The sequence below is a fragment of the Cryptomeria japonica genome, unplaced genomic scaffold (assembly GCF_030272615.1).
Source record: "Cryptomeria japonica unplaced genomic scaffold, Sugi_1.0 HiC_scaffold_467, whole genome shotgun sequence".
NCBI lineage: Eukaryota > Viridiplantae > Streptophyta > Pinopsida > Cupressales > Cupressaceae > Cryptomeria > Cryptomeria japonica.
Window position 1 is genome coordinate 35,066 of NW_026729287.1, and position 16,780 is coordinate 51,845.

At 31.6% G+C, this 16,780-nt stretch overlaps 1 protein-coding gene across 1 annotated transcript; it reads left to right on the plus strand.

Moving 5' to 3' along the window:
* The first annotated feature begins 2,451 nt into the window (after positions 1-2,451).
* On the plus strand, positions 2,452-5,278 carry LOC131070530 (polygalacturonase-like). Its single transcript, XM_058006093.1, has 8 exons — positions 2,452-2,676; positions 2,826-2,954; positions 3,193-3,351; positions 3,738-3,945; positions 4,318-4,399; positions 4,511-4,619; positions 4,832-4,957; positions 5,051-5,278. The coding sequence occupies exons 1-8, from the start codon at positions 2,452-2,454 to the stop codon at positions 5,276-5,278; spliced, it is 1,266 nt and encodes a 421-aa protein (XP_057862076.1).
* The last annotated feature ends 11,502 nt before the right edge of the window (positions 5,279-16,780 follow it).

Here is a 16,780-nt window from a genome sequence, read left to right on the forward strand (position 1 = left end):
TAAAGGTTATTAAAGTTAATTTAATTTAGAATTATTTATCTTATTAAAATTATAATTTATTTTAGAACAGTTATATTTGAATTTTTCTTTTAATTTATATAAATCAATTAATTTATCTCTCCATCTCTCTCTATCTCTCTATTTATATTCTCTCTCTCTCTCTCTCTCTCTCTCTCTCTCTCTCTCTCAAACGTTCCCACACTCTCTCTCTTTCATCTCTATCTCTCTAAATATTGGTCGCACACTCCTTGTTACTCCCCCCATCTATATCTCAATTTATCTCTCAAACTTTCACACACACTCCTCGTTTCTCCCTCTCTATTTCTATCTCTATCTCCATCTCTGTCTCTCCTCCCTCTCTCTTCTCTGTATTTCCTCCTTTATCTCTTTCTTGATCCCTTTTTCTCTATCTTTCCATCCCTTCCTCTCCCTCTCTATCTATATCTTATTATCTCTATCTTTCTTTGTGAACTCATGTTTGGATCCCTATAACTAGATATGTTAGGTTTATTTTTTAAAGAATGGATATAATAATTAAGTATATTTTTTAATAGAATTATTTCTATTTAAATTTTAATATAATTTCATTTAAACTAAATGAAATCCTTATAATTCGTTTTATTATATATATTTTGAGATAAAAAATAATTATTAAAATTGATATGTTTCTTTAAAAAAATAATTTATTTTCAATATTATAAATTATAAAAAATGAAAAAACTATTTAAAATAGATATTTTAGTTTTTAAAATACAAAGAAATCCAAAAAAAAACATTAAAAATCCATCATCCCTAAAAATTTGCTCCTATAACACCAAATTTCGTAAATAAATCATAATGTATATAAATAGTATTTATAATATATTAAATTTCAAAATATAAAGCTTAACTTTACAAAAACCAAGTTTTTTTTTTAAGAAAAAATAATAATCACTTTTGATTGGTGCACTAATTGAATAAAGTGGAATAGTATTGCCTACAACAATTACTAATAATATGTAATCTAAAATTAGTAGTTAATAATTAAATTTAAGATTAAATTTATTATTAAAATTATAATTATATATATTTTCTAATTAAATTACGAACATGTTCTTAAGAAAAATGTATGTTTTCACTATAGTTTTTATATTATATTATAATTGTTAATATTATTTTATTGAAGTGAGAGTTGTCGTTAATATTATAGAAATATAACTAAAAAATATAATTTTGAAATAACAATAGTTTAAAATTATATTAATTAAGAATTGCAACAAATATTTTAATTACAATATTATGCAAGTGTAGGAGACAATTGTTATAATTATAATTCTATCATTTTTAATTAAATTAGCATTATATTTTTTAGAAAAATATATCATTCCTATAATATTAATATTTTTTATAATATAATTATTTATATTATTTTGTTGAAGAAAAAGTTATAGCTAGTCTATTAGGGTTATATGATTTTTCCTTTGTCTTCTAATTTTTGGCATTTGTTTTGTGTCATACAACAAACAGTGCAAAACTTTTTAGGTTTAAAAATGGCCATGAGTAGCTCCATGCTAGTAGTTGCTACTTTGACATCTGGCATGAATGGTTCCACCAAACAAGTAAGCACAAAGATTTGTTTCCTAAAGTTTTTTAAATGAGGTATGCCTTTAGATAATTTTAATCTAATATAGATACTCACATACTATTCATAAAAGTAAAATAAAAGTAAGAGTTATAATTAATATTACATAAATATAATTAAAATAATATAATTTTATAATAACATTGATTGAAAATTATAATAATTAAAAATCACTACAAATATTTTTATTACAATATTACTCACTGTTATATGGCACTTGTTTCAATATTCTTTTATGTTCTGAATATCTATTTTAAGTAAATAAATATTGAACGGAGAATAGGAAAAATCAAATGATTGCTATTGTTCGATTGCGTTTGCATTTCGATTTCTGTGGTAGTCCGTCATTTGATAGGGAAGCTGAAATAGGAAAAATCCAATGATCTGGTATTGTTCGATTGGGCTTCCATTTCGATTTCTGTGGTAGTCCATTATTTGATAGGTAAGCTGAAATAGGAAAAAGCAAATGATCTGGTATAGTTCAATTGGGTTTGCATTTCGATTTCTGCGGTAGTCTGTTATTTGATACGTGGTTTGCATTTAAAGAATCTAAGACGATGAATACACAAGCATTCCAAAGCCATTCATGTGCTGAAAGAGTGCTGTTACCACACACGGTAGACCTAACAAAGACTCACGACTTGTGATGTAAATCAAACCAAGATCTAAGTTATCCCTTTCCTTGCAGGTAGCAACTTGGTAGTAATCAGAATAGTTCCTAATATAGTATAAACGGGCATTATTTAACGCTCACTCATCTCCTTCACTCATACCTTAGGTCTCTTTCCCTAATTCACATTTGACTGAATCTTAGTTAGGCTCTAATTCTAATGAGATCAATGGCTCGACCAGGTCAAAATCTTCATGTGAAAAATTTGGTCTTGGTGGCCTTATATTTGGTCATCATGGCAGTTGAAGCCCAGTTAATCACATCCAGTAACAGATATCTTAGGGCTTCTACAATATCTCTGGCCTCTACTCAGGGTAGTAATGGAAGAAGTTTTGGCGTACAAAATTATGGTGCAGTGGGTGATGGAGAGCACGACGATACTGAGGTCCTCTTATCATTTATCCTCTTGTTCCTAACATTAAGATCTTATTTACTGCCACTTTAACAGTTTCTATCTTGAGTAACAGAAAGTTTACATCTTATTATTAAGGACTCCAAAATCTTATGTCTTATTAAAATTCTAATGGTTTTCAGGCGTTTACTCGTGCATGGAATGATGCTTGTAAAGCGTCGTCTGCAACTTTGAATGTGCCAGGTGGCAAGACTTTTCTGGTCAACAATCTAAAATTCCAGGGACCGTGTCAGCCTGGTTTCACATTTCAGGTGTAAAATTTGAACATAACCCTAAAGGATTCAAAACCAATGGATTTAATACATCTCATTTTGTCGAAAAATTGTATAGTTCTATGCTATTTGTATTTGTAGTAAGAATAGTAATCCTTCTTCAAAGTTTACCAAACTCTAGATTAATTCTATGTTTGATCCTCATTCTGTAATTTTGTGCAGTGATTCGAGAATATCGTAGTAACTCCTGACAATTTTTTAATTTTTATTTTACTAGGTCGATGGAACTATTGTTGCCCCAGAAAATCCGAGCAGCTGGAAGAGCACATATGTGTGGTTGTTGTTCGAGCATCTTCAACAATTTACATTGACAGGGAAGGGCACTATTGACGGAAAAGGAAGTAATTGGTGGGGTAAACATAAAAGTAGACCAACGGTTAGTAACCATTTACACTGCTGAACTTCTCTTGTGTGTTTCTAGTTTCTGATACAGAATATATGTAAAATACTACCTAAACTAGAACCTTAATATATGTAAAATTTTACCTAAACCAGCCCAGTAAGGTTCTAGTTTGAATTTTCAAACAGAATTTGCAGATGAATGAGGAAAAATAAATAAAGCCTGTAAAAACGGAGTTATTTTTTTAATTAACTTACAATAAAGCAAGCAACAGCTGTTTTTCAATACACAGGAATAAAACAGAAAGCAGCGAGTATCTTCCATAAAGCATGAATAAAAATAGGTCCGTAAAGCATGGGAAAAAACTACTTACATGCGCTAAAATTATAGATGCATATCATATGACTTTCTTTTTTCCACAGGCCATTCAATTCAATGATGTGAAAGGGAGTGCACTGAGTGGACTGAAGGTGACAAACAGTCCTCAATTTCATGTCACATTGACAAATTGTGACAGTGTCCAGATCGTGGGTATTACCATTCAGGCACCAGAAAGCAGCCCAAACACTGATGGAATTGATACGTTCCAATCCACAAACATAGTCATAAAAGATTCCACTATTGGAACAGGTAAAGGAATGAGGAAGTGGCAAATATTTTCATTTTCAGATTTTGTTTCAAATAAACTGTTTGAATTTCCAAGGGTGAATTGTCTTAGTGATAAATATTTTGGATCATAAATAGTTTGGATTATATTTCATGATTCATCAGTAACATTCTTTGATTACCAAAGTACACTCTATGATACATCAATGATTTTATTTGATTACAAGTTAAAAAACTGATAAAAGAAAATGGATGCGACTATTATAATTAAAAAAATTCATATCATAGATTAATTATGATCTCAGATTTTTTCTTTTATTCTTAAATATAATATTAAATAGCAGAGATTATATGTGAATAGAGAAATATGAGTACATGGAAGTTTGATGACTGCAGGAGATGACTGTGTGGGGATAGGTGATGGGTCTTCAAATATTAACATCAATGATATCACATGCGGTCCAGGCCATGGAATAAGGTGATTAACGCTCTAAATAAACACAAATCCCTTAACAGCTAATAATAATTTATGTCTGTCTAAATATGTTAGGCATGAGAAATTCTTTATATTATTTGTATAATTTTGCAGCATTGGAAGTCTTGGAAGAGGAAACACGAAAGCAGATGTCCATTCGATTCACGTGAACGGCGCCAAGTTGACATCAACAACGAATGGATTAAGAATCAAGACATGGCCGGTATAATAATTATTTCAATAATCTCAAATTAAATCATTGCTGTTTTAAAAATAACATAAAAAAAAAAAACTTCTGTATGCTGAGGATAGATGAAATATAGAATTGCAATAAAGGAGAACTACAAGAATCATTGTTTATTTTTATTTTCATGGGATTTTCAATAGGTTACACTATTTGAAATGTTCATTGACAAACTGTCTATGATATAACAGGGGGGTTCTGGCGTGGCAAGTGATATAACATATGACAATGTCCAGATGGAAGACGTAAGCAACCCAATAATAATTAACCAATTCTACTGCGACACAGGGGACACTGGGTCTGGTTGCAAGTCTCAGGTAGACATCTGATCTAAATCCTTAATTAAACTCAGTTTTTGCTTTCAATACAACTGAGATCTGATTCGGAGTTCACCTTTTCATTTGATGTAGGGTTCTGCTGTGAAAATCAGTAATGTAGAATACAGTAATATCAGGGGCACATCAGCAACAGAAGACGGAATCACATTGTCGTGCAGCCAAAGCGGATCTTGCACGGGCATAAAAATGGAGAAAATAGATTTGGTAACTGGCTCAGGGGCGCAAGCCTCTTGTAATGCCCAAAACGTACAGGGTGGAAATTCGATTCCTTCACGTTGTCTGGGCAACAATGGCCAATGATATAACAGAGCTGTGAAGCTGTCTCTAATGCAGTAACCTCTTTCTTAATTCCCTGAAAAGTAATGTAGTCTTCAGAACAGTTAGCAATTAACAAGTTGGATCTCCGCTGATGGAAAAAGCCATTGGCTTTAATATTTTTCTTGTCATTTCTTTTCCAAAGATAATGGGAACGGGAATGTACCTAAATTTTTTTAGTTAAACTTAAATGTTCGAGTACACTCATTTGCATGGCAAATCTTAATTTAAAAATAATTAAATTTATTTCGCAATTTTTTCACATTATTAAAAAGTTCTCCTGAGAGAATTATTGATTGATATATAAAAACAAGACAACTTTTTTTTGGGAAGCATCCATTTGTTCTCAAAATTAAAAGAATTGGATTTAACAAATTCATGGTATGGGAAAGAAACTGTTTACTTGGGAAAAAATTTCTTGATTTGACTCATCAATCAAACTCTGTCGATTAGAAACATTCTTTGAAGGGTAGAAAGAAAGCTAAATTGCCGCAAACAGTAAGAAATAACAAAACATAAAAAAACAAGTGACGGTTTATATTAATGCCCTTTGCCAAAGCAAAGTTGTCAGTGCTCTCTTTTTCATTATACATTCATAAGAACAGAGTATTCCTGTCTTGTTCAAAAAATTTCATTGCATTCCCTTTCAAAACAAAGTTTTATCCAAGGCTATAGGAGAAGCTTCTAGAAAACGCACCAAAAAATGGACAATTCTAGGTTCATCGAAGAGTGTAAAAGAAGAAATAAATGTCTTGGTTGGAGTAGATGAACAAAATGCAGCAAGGGAAATTAAATGTGCATAGGTGGAAGTCCACATATGCCAACAATCCCCCTTAATCTTCACTGTCGTATATATTCGCAATACCAATTTCTTCCCAACGATGCTCAAAAACATTCTTTGCAAGCGGCTTTGTGAAAATATCTTCTAGTTGTTCTTCTGACCTACAAAACCAAATATATATGTCAACATTGTTCATCAATTCCAGAATATAATGATATCTTGTATCAATATGCTTGCTTCGTTTATGATAGAGCTGATTTTTTGATAAAGAAATTGCTTAATTATTATGACAATAATTTTTTGTAGGTTCTTCTTGTGGATACCTCAAATCTGAAAGTACTCTTCTCATCCATACTGCTCGACAAGCTTCTGATGTGGCTGCAACATATTCCGCTTCAGTTGACGAGAGTGTCACAATTGGTTGTTTCTTTGATGCTCAAGAGATAGCACCCGATCCTAGATGAAAGATATATCTTGAATTGCTTTTTCTATCATCCATGCTACCTCCCTAGTCACTATCCATATATCCAATCAATTTGTAATCATTGGAAGATGTATACAAAATTCCAAAGCTCTTTATTCCAGCTATATACCTTAAAACTCTTTTTCCAACTTTCCAACATGATTCCATTGGTTTGTCCATAAGAATCGAGAAATGAGACTAACCCCATACATGATATCTAGTCTTATGACGGTTAAATTCATGATGCTGCCAACTATTCTATTGAATAAGGTTGAATCAATACACAAACTTTTCTCATCGATGCTAAGTTTTAAACCCAATGCAACTGGTTTAGGGGTTGGTTTCACATTTGTCATCTTAAATCTCTTCAGTAAATCATTAGTATATCTCTATTTATATTGACATATAAAAATGCCTTGATCATTTTTACTTACCTCTATCCCAAGAAACTATCTCATGAGCCTCATCAAATTCTCTTTCCATGGCTGCCTTGAATGAGTTAATTGACATGTTACTTGTGAGTATCAAATCATCTACATGCAAACAACTATCAATATATCTCTTTCATCATTCACTTTGACATACAAAGTTGGTTCATTGCCACACTTGCTAAACCCATTGTTCACAAAATAAGAATCCATCATACTGTACCAGCTCTAGGAGCTTGCTTCAAGCCATACAGTGTCTTTTTAAGTTTGTCCACTTTATGTTATCTCCCAAAACTTCATAATCGGGTGGTTGATTTATATACACTTCTTCTTTCAAAAATGCCATTCAAGAATGTTGATTTAATGTCCATTTTGTAAACCTTCCAATTATTTTGAGCTGATATAGATAAGACCATTCTAATGGCATCTGATCTTGCCACAGGTGCAAAAGTTTCAATGTAGTCTATGCTTGGCTGTTGTGTGAAGCCTTTAGCTAATAGCCTTGCCTTTTTTTTTTGTACTTTCCCATTAGCATTATACTTTGTGTTGTAAACCCATTTAACTTCAATCACTTCCTTTCCTTTAGGAAGCTCTACTAGATCCCAACTTTGATTCTTTTCTATTGACCAAATTTCTTTATTCGTGGTTGTAATATATTTGTCATCTTTAATGGCATCTTCGAAATAAATTGGATCATCTTGTGTTAAGAATGCAAAATTAGAGCGTAAATCATCATTTTTGGCCTCTTGTATTTCATCATATATCATTTCTTCTTTGAAGTGTTTATGGACCTTTATCTTAGTGATGCAAATGTTGGATTAGAAGACTCACTACTATTATTACTTGCTGGAGTAGTAGGAATTGGAATGGTATGTGCCCTTGTAGGTGTTGTAGGAACATTTGTTTGTGTAGATGGATTCACAACTTGAGTTTCATTCTCTTGTGGAGCAGTAGCTGCAATTATAGTTGGTTTATCTATGCTTCCATCCCATGATTCTTCTTAAACTGTAGCAACAAATTCAACATCATGGCTTATTATCAGCTTCTCTTTTATAGGATTGTATATCTTATATGCCTTGGATTGTTCAATGTATCCCACAAATATGCACTTCTCTCCTCTATCATATAGTTTCTTTCTAAACTCTTGAGGTATCAATAAGTATGCCACACACTTAAAAACTCTCATATGCTCTACATTATGGTTCCTTTTGCTCCAAGCTTCTTATGGTGTTTTATTTACCACTACTTTTGTTGGACATCTATTTAATATGTATACCAAACATGCAACTGATTCATCCCAATACTCATTTGGTAGATGTTTTTCTTTTACCATATTTCGTGTCATTTCCATAATTGTTATATTCTTTCTCTTCGCTATTCCATTTTTTTGAGTGTACCTTGTTGTAAATTATTTTCTTATGCCAATTTCTTTGCAAAAATTCTAAAAATCACTTGAGATGTATTCACCACCTTAATTACTTCTCAATGTTTTGATATAGTAACCGCTTTATTTTTCATATTTTGCATTGAACTCTTTAAAATTAGGAAATACATTTTATTTATATTTCAAAAAATAAACCCATACTTTCCTACTAAAATGGTCAATAAATGTCAAGAAATAAATTCTTCCACTTATGGATGGTGTTTGCATTGGTCACAAAGATCTAAATGCACTATCTCAAGTGGATGTTTTTCTCTATAAGACCCCTTAACTAGAAATTTGTTTCTATGTTTATTTTCCAATATGAAACTCTCACATGTTGTATTAAGTGGCTCTATTGGTGGCAATCCATATACCATTCCTTTCTTATATAACAATTGTAATCCTTTGAATAAGAGGAATATGATAGCTCTAAGATATCTATGATAGACACAAGAGGCCTATTAAAAACTTAATATACTTATGAAAGTCTTAAGAGATCCATGACAATCCCATGAGACCTATCATCATCAAAAGAGAATTATAGAAATCCATAACATTAGGGATTTATATAATCTCATTACATGACAAATAATGATGGTACACATGTCAAAAATTGATTGGTCATAATTTTGTGATACAAACAGTCATATATACTTCATTTTTTTTAAAACTATTTGTGCCCTAACAACACAACCTAGCTATGTTTTAGGTTTGACTACCATGGGAAACTAGGAATATTTAATTTTATAATCATTTACTCACTTTCATCATGGGTTATCATTAGTTTCATATGAATTTTATAAACATTATATCGTATAAAAGTTTGAGTATAAGTGATTTCAATGAATTTTAAAAACTAGTCTTGCATGCCTCATCAATGATTCATTTCTAGCAAACTTTAACTTCAATGAAGGCTTATTTTTTGAAAATTATTGGAGAGAAATTATTGGCATTACCATTTGTTTTAGATAGGAAAGGAGATGAGATAAAATAAGTGCCCATTATATGATAGAAGGATTGATATCGAATGAAGATAGGAAAAGGTGTAAAAGAAAGATATAGAGAATAGTTAGTGATAAAAAAAATTGATTCTTGGGAACAAAAATAATATATAAAGGAGTACAAAGGAGATATGAGAGAAGAACTTTACAAAGAATGTGTTGGAAACCAATAATTCCAATAGGGTTGAGTGCCATACAATGCCATTCTACAATTCCTGAATTATTTTATAGTTTAGCTTGTTTCCATAAAACTCTCTAGCATGCTTTAGTGTATATAATGTAATAAAATATATTTTTTAGTATTGTTTTCTATTTTTGGCATGGTGTAAACTCATTTGATTTATTTATGTCATGAAAAATAATGTATTGAATGACATTTTGATGCGCCTCTATTCTTCTTGTCTAATCGGTGTATGCAAAGAAAATTAATATTTCCTTTTTGTAAAATATGTGTATTAAAAAATTTGTCTTTTTTTATTTTCTAAGTATAAATCTACCAATATTATCTAGGATTGTATTTAAAAGTCCTCATTTGGCAGCAAATTAAGTGATTTTATTAAAATTTCATTATGCAAAAAACTAATTACGTATTAAGAGCCAGTTGATTGGAATAACATATAGCCAATGATAAAATGATTAAGGAGGCAAAGAATACTAATCTACAAGATTTATTGCACATTCTAATAGCTCCTGATAAGAGCTTATTTCCATCAATTTTAGATACATATATAGCTAAGACTGCTTGAAAGAATATAAAATAAATATCTAAGAATGATTGAAAGATTATAAAAGAATTTTATGAACGCAGTGACCAGATCATGGTTGTCAAGATACAAACCTTGAAAATGGAATTTCAAAAAATAAAAAATGTAGGAAGCTGAAATGTGAGTGATTAATATGTAAGGTTAAACGATTTCATTAATAAAATGGCTACTCTAGGAAAAATTATGAACAAATAAGTTATGATAAAAAATGTGTTAACAAGGTGGAACAATTGTATCATCATCATTGAAGAGAGGAAAGATTTGTTTATCATTTAGTATGATAACCTTGTGAGATATCTTAGTTCACATTATGAAGGATTGAGAGATTCATCTTTAGAAGTTAATGATAAATTTTTTTCCTCTAAGTTACATATTTCAAAGATGGAAGATGTCAACACTAGCTCCAAAATAATCAAGATCAAGGGAAAGGAAAAATTAGAATTGTTCAATAGGAAACACAAGATGAAGTAATCCAAGAGGAAGAGTTAGAGACAAATTTGATAAGACAAATATCCAATGTTTTTAATTAATGTAATTGGGAAAGGGCCCCGACTTGCTATACATTAGATGACATTCAAAAAACCTAAAGAGAAAATAGAAAGTTTATACATAAGTAACACTTTCAACAAGGCCAGACTGTTGAAATATAAATACATATAGAGATCTAAAATGGGATTGGGAAGCAAGATTAGAGGAACAATGTGATATCTATGAGAAGTTATAGAATGAATCTTTTTTATTTTTGTGAACAACTCTTCATACAGAATCCCTAACAATCGAAGAGAAAGGAATAGTGTTTTCTAAATCAAGTGATGCATCAACAGAGTCTAGGAGAGGAGCCACTAAACCTAGGAGAGGGATATGGTAGTCCAGGGAAAGAGAATTTAGGAGCTAGTGAATGAATAAGTCGATTACTTGAGAGAGCCCCTGATTGATCCAACAAGGAATCAGTAGTGTTGGTATTTCCAACTGATTATCTAGATTTTCCTATAAGATAGCCAATCTTAATCCATCAATTTTAGACAAGTGACGAGCAAAATGGGTTTAACCAGAAGGTTGAAATGATCTACACTTTAGGATCTGCAAGATGTATGGGGGTGACCCTTTGCAATATTAATGAATTTGTAATAAAGTGGACTAATATTGCTAAAATGCAGATTGCTCTCAACGAGCATCAACTAGATTATCCTAAATTTAATGTTGAATTGGCGAGATCCATGGTTATTTATCACTATTGGGTATAATTGAGAGAAAGATCTAACCTACACCTACTCCTACAAATAGAAAAGAAAAGAGATCAATAATATTTGAGATGGTGCCTAAAATTCACTTAAATTATCAAAGATCAATGTCTAATCCAAGAAAGAGAGTCATAATTGTGAGAATGTTGAATATCTTCACAAACCTTTAACTACTTAGCTACCTACACCTCACACATTAATGATTGAAATCAATTAAATTCAATAAATCACTCTAAATTCTTCTTAATGATCGCTATTAAACCTCTCAATTAACTGAAATGCATCCACAACATTTAATCCCTTCCTTAGAGAGAACATATAAACATAATTCACTTCTACAAGATAAATTGTAAAGATAAATGTTCCAATCCTTAACAGAAACAATTCATATAAAATGAGATGCCACAATTTGAAGTAAATATTATTTATTTATTCAAAAGAGATGATACATTCATGAAAAAGCCTAGTTCATGAGACAAAATGACCTTCTATTGCTCCAACTCAGACTTGCTAATTTACCCACCCAGTTACAAAATTCAAAATTTCAGAACCCCTTGCAAATGCTCTTGAATTCCCTTATGGAAAAAATGAGAGAAAAACAAGATTCCGACCAATTGTACAAGTCTCAAAATTCAATTTTCCTATACAAGAGTATCCTATAGTACCTATACAACTTCATATAGGACAAAATTGATTTGTGCTCTTAAAAAGAGAAATTTTGAATATAACAATTTCTTTCAAATTCCCCGCTTCCTTTGGCTTATTTTCCCCATGTGATGCTTAATGGATTATTTGATAGGACAAAATTTGTTAATGTTGTTTTGATGGTGAAGAGGATTCCGATTCTAAGAGAATAAGAAAATTAGAAAGATGACACAAATCAACATCTTTCCACTAAGTAGGAGAGGAATGGAGTCAAGACCTATGACGACAGGTAGTGGCTAGCTACTCCATATAAAAAATATGATGATATTTGAATGAAATCGTTTAATACACCAAGTAGTGTTTCCATTGGAGATCATCAACTCTAAGAAAAAATTCAATAGAAAGGTGTTTGTAGAGGTCTACATCCAACAAGGTCCTTGTGAAGGAGATATGGGAGAAGTGTTGGAAATATATGTGACGATTGATTTTATAGATATGTAATAAGATGTATGAGGTCCTCTCTAAGTCTTGAATTGGATCACGATCACCATAATTATATTTGGTGGCCACCTTGATAGGAGTTATGCTTGTCCCTTGTTTAGGTTGACCTAGTTGATGTTTGCAGAGATGAAGATGGTATATATAGAAGATCAAATTAGTGTGACTGTGTGTCGTTGGTGGTAGTTATGCGAGGAAGATGATATATAGATTATTTCATGTTATTATCATTATAGAAGTTTGTGATGCAAAGATAGTGAATGTGGAAGTGATTGTTGTTAGATTTTTTTTCTTGTAACAAAGATTCATGGAGAACTCCATAGTTGGGCACTGACTTCGTTTAACTAACTCAAATTTTATGGATGTTCATGTATCTTTCCATTGAGTAGTGAGATTTATCCTAGAATTCATTTGTATCTTACCTTGGATAAATCCTACAAGTCCTTTGTATCTTGCCCTTAGATAGTAGACCTTAGCTTGCAAATCTTATAGGTGGTAGTGTGCTTCAATGGTAGTGTTTAAAATAAATTGTAATGATATCATATATATTGGTAGTTAACCCTCACCATAGTTTTTCCTTGTTTACGGGTTTCCACATAAATCTAGTGTTCCCTTATGAATTGTGTTTTATGGTTTCATGTTGCATTACTACTTATTATGTTTTTGAAGATTAACAGATTAAACTTATAGTATTTTCAGGTCCAAACCTATTCACCCCCTTCCTCTCTAAATCTAGAAGTGTGTTCAATAGGAAGAGACTAGTATTAGGGTCAACTTTGATAAATCTACCCAATTTTTTGCCTTTGTATTCACAGGTGGCAGTGCACCAAAAGTGCAATGAGAGGTGAGAGAGATGAACCTAAGTGAGGGAAACCTCAATAGGATTAATTAGGGGAATTAAATGATGGTGTCCAAGGGTACAGAGATAAAGAATGAGAATCCCATTTGTAGAGGACAGTAGAAGGGAAAACATCCCTATCATTAGTATTATCAAATTAAATAACAAAGAACCAACAATCATGAGAATAAATATCCATCTTACTTAGCACCATAGGGTTTGAATATACAAATATCTAGGCATGGAATAATATGAGAGACAATGACAATTGATTGAATCTTTTGATTAGAACATTTTTTTTGTAATAATAAATGCAGTCTAAAATCTTATCACCCAAAAATACCTCTAGAATAGAGGAGAAGCATCTGAGGCACTTTTCCAGAGGAACTAAAGGACTCAAGAGGGCTTTTTGAGTTGGTCTGTAAACATACTCTTGAGTGTGTAATTTACTTAGATGCAATCTTTCAAAGGAATGGTGTTTTGTTAAGAGGGTGATTCAGAGTTGGAAATATCCACAGTGATAGTACAAATAGGGGAGCCTTTACCGAAAGGGATTTAAAGATGAGAATTGTTGAAGGCTGTAATGGGAAGGTGTATTAGGTTTGAAATTGGACGACTAGAGGCCATTGGTGGCAGAAGGAAATTCAATAGATAAAATAGTTATAGAGATAAAAAAATATTCAATGTTACCATTGTGATAGGTATGACCATTTTGAAAGAGATTACAGATTGGAATCTTGTAAATTTTTAATTATTTTATCTAATCATTACACGTTCACATAAAATCATATCAAACATAAAAAATGTAACTAATCAAACAAAGTATCTAACTCACCTTTAAGACTAAAGTTGGATCTTATTTTGACTATTTCCACTAATGAAATTATATTTATCTTAGTTGCCAACATATATTACCATTATTGTGCCCACTTAGTCAGCCATCAATTAGTTAATTAAAACTTATTCAGTTATCAATTAGTTAAAACTATATTTTGGCTACAACATATATAATTCGATCTCCCACAAATATGAACTAATTGAGAAGCAGATTAAATTATGTGTCAACAAAACAAGTACTCAATATCCCCTTCACTGCAAGTCACAACTTAATATTAATCAGAACAATTTCTAATATAGTATAAACTGGCTATAATTCTAATGAGATGTATGGCTCAACTAGGTCAAAATATTTATGTGAAGAATTTGGACTTGTTGGCCTTACATTTATCATCATGGCTATTGAAGCCAAGTCATTCACAGAAAGTAATAGATATCTTAGGGTTCCTACAATATCTTTGGATGCTACTCAGGCTAGTAATGGAATAATCTTTAACGTACAAAATTACGGTGCAGTGGGTAGTGGAGCACACGACAATACTGAGGTCCCCTTATCATTTATTCTTTTGTTACTAATATTAGATATTATTTACTACCACTTTTACCATTTCTATCTTGAGTAACAGAAAGTTTACATCTTATTAACAAGGACTCCAAAATACTGTATCTTATTTATATTCTAATTCTTTTTAGGCATTTACTAATGCATGGAATGATGCTTGTAAAGTGTCGAAGACTTTTCTGGTTAACAATCTAAATTTCCACGAACAGTGTCAGCCTAGCTTCACATTTCAGGTGTAAAATTTGAACATAACGCTAAAGGATTAAAAAACAATGGATCTAATGCATGAAGTCCACTTTATCAAAATGTTGTATATATGTACGCTAAATTACTTACTATTTTTTTAAGTTAATAACTATTCATTCATAGGTATACTTGGGTACTCCTATCCATACAAGATAGTTATTAGTCCAATTCAAGACAACATCTAAGCATACAGGTTAGGTATTTGTTCATTTGTGATAGAATCCACATAATTGAGATATGACACATATCTTCTTTAAGCATGGGATAAGTATGGTCTCTTGCTAGACTATTATGACTCATTGGAACCATTTGAGTCCTAAGTTGCATCCTTAAAGACTACACTTCCCATTGGAAGTGGAACGAGGTCATCATCCTTAGATTAAATAATCGTATATACAAGCTTGAAACCCACCTCAAAATTCTATCTGTGGCCTCAGGGATTCAAGCGATCCTCCCTAATCCTCCTTAGTATGAATATCTTTTACTCTATTATTATGTTAATAATTGAACCCCCTCACTCAATGATTATCTTGAGTAATTATTCACTATAATGCTTACCCCTCAAAAATCACATCTTTGATTGCCTGCGTACTAGGGACATAGTCCATCCCTAAATTGCTTATATACATTTCTTTTAAATGGGATCAAGAACTATGTAGTTCTACCTTCTAACTAAATTCGATGTAAATTATATAGTTGGTATTCAACCCTTTCTAAAGTCATTATCCTAGATGATTCCTTTGTGGTCACTACAAACGTTGGGAAGCTTATAAAGTAAAAAGGTTACATATTGGCCTCTTTTTTGTTTGCCTAATTCCACTAGGTCCTAATCCTATGATCAAGTCACCCTTATCCTATGTGTCAAAATAAAAAAAATAGTTAAATCCAACTAAAATCATTAATTTGAATACTCACATTAGGTTTATTAAAATTTATCAAATTAGGTTTTCAATCTATTTAGAATTTCCTATCCCTTGGATCTTAACTTCACAATGTCCCTTATTACTCACTAGTGATTTATAGGGATGATTTCATAGATGTCGTTTTTCCAATTTTATTAGGTGATCAATGTAGTAGCTCAATCACAATGACATTACTCATAAGCACTAGCCAGAGACATTGTTTATATTAAAAGTTGCTAGTTTTCTAAGTTTCCTACTCTTGAATTATGTTAACTAACCAATATAAAACAAAGTGCTACTTATTCATTCATCATGAAAATCAGTGATTCATTGAAAGGAAAAGAAAGCTAATACATAACCTTTTAATGAGATAATTACATCAAAAAGCTTCAATTATTCTATGCATAACTTACTATTCTAATTAGTGCATCATTCATTGGAAAGTGAAACTAAAGAAGTGACAAGTGCTTAACATATATACTTGAATGTATCATTTGTCAACAACACAACATTCAAGGTTCGCAATGAGTGGGAAGGAATGAGGTAGTGTTTCTTCTATTATTAGCGAGGATGGATAGGCAGATGCAGAAGAATTAGAAGATGAAGATAAGAAAGGTTGAATGACAACAATTGTGGTTTAGTTCTTGGTCCTCTTTTCTGGTTACTGGCTATATATTTTCCCTTGGCCATCAATCCTCTATTTTGGTTTGGGATCTAGATTTTGTGAAACTCTGGTTCCTCTTCATTGGTGAGGAATTTTTGGTCATTTTTATGGTGCACCCAATGGAGGGGGGGCCTTTGATTTTAGATGGAGGATCTGAAGCAAGGAAGGAGTGGTCTATGATGTGGGTGGCCCTC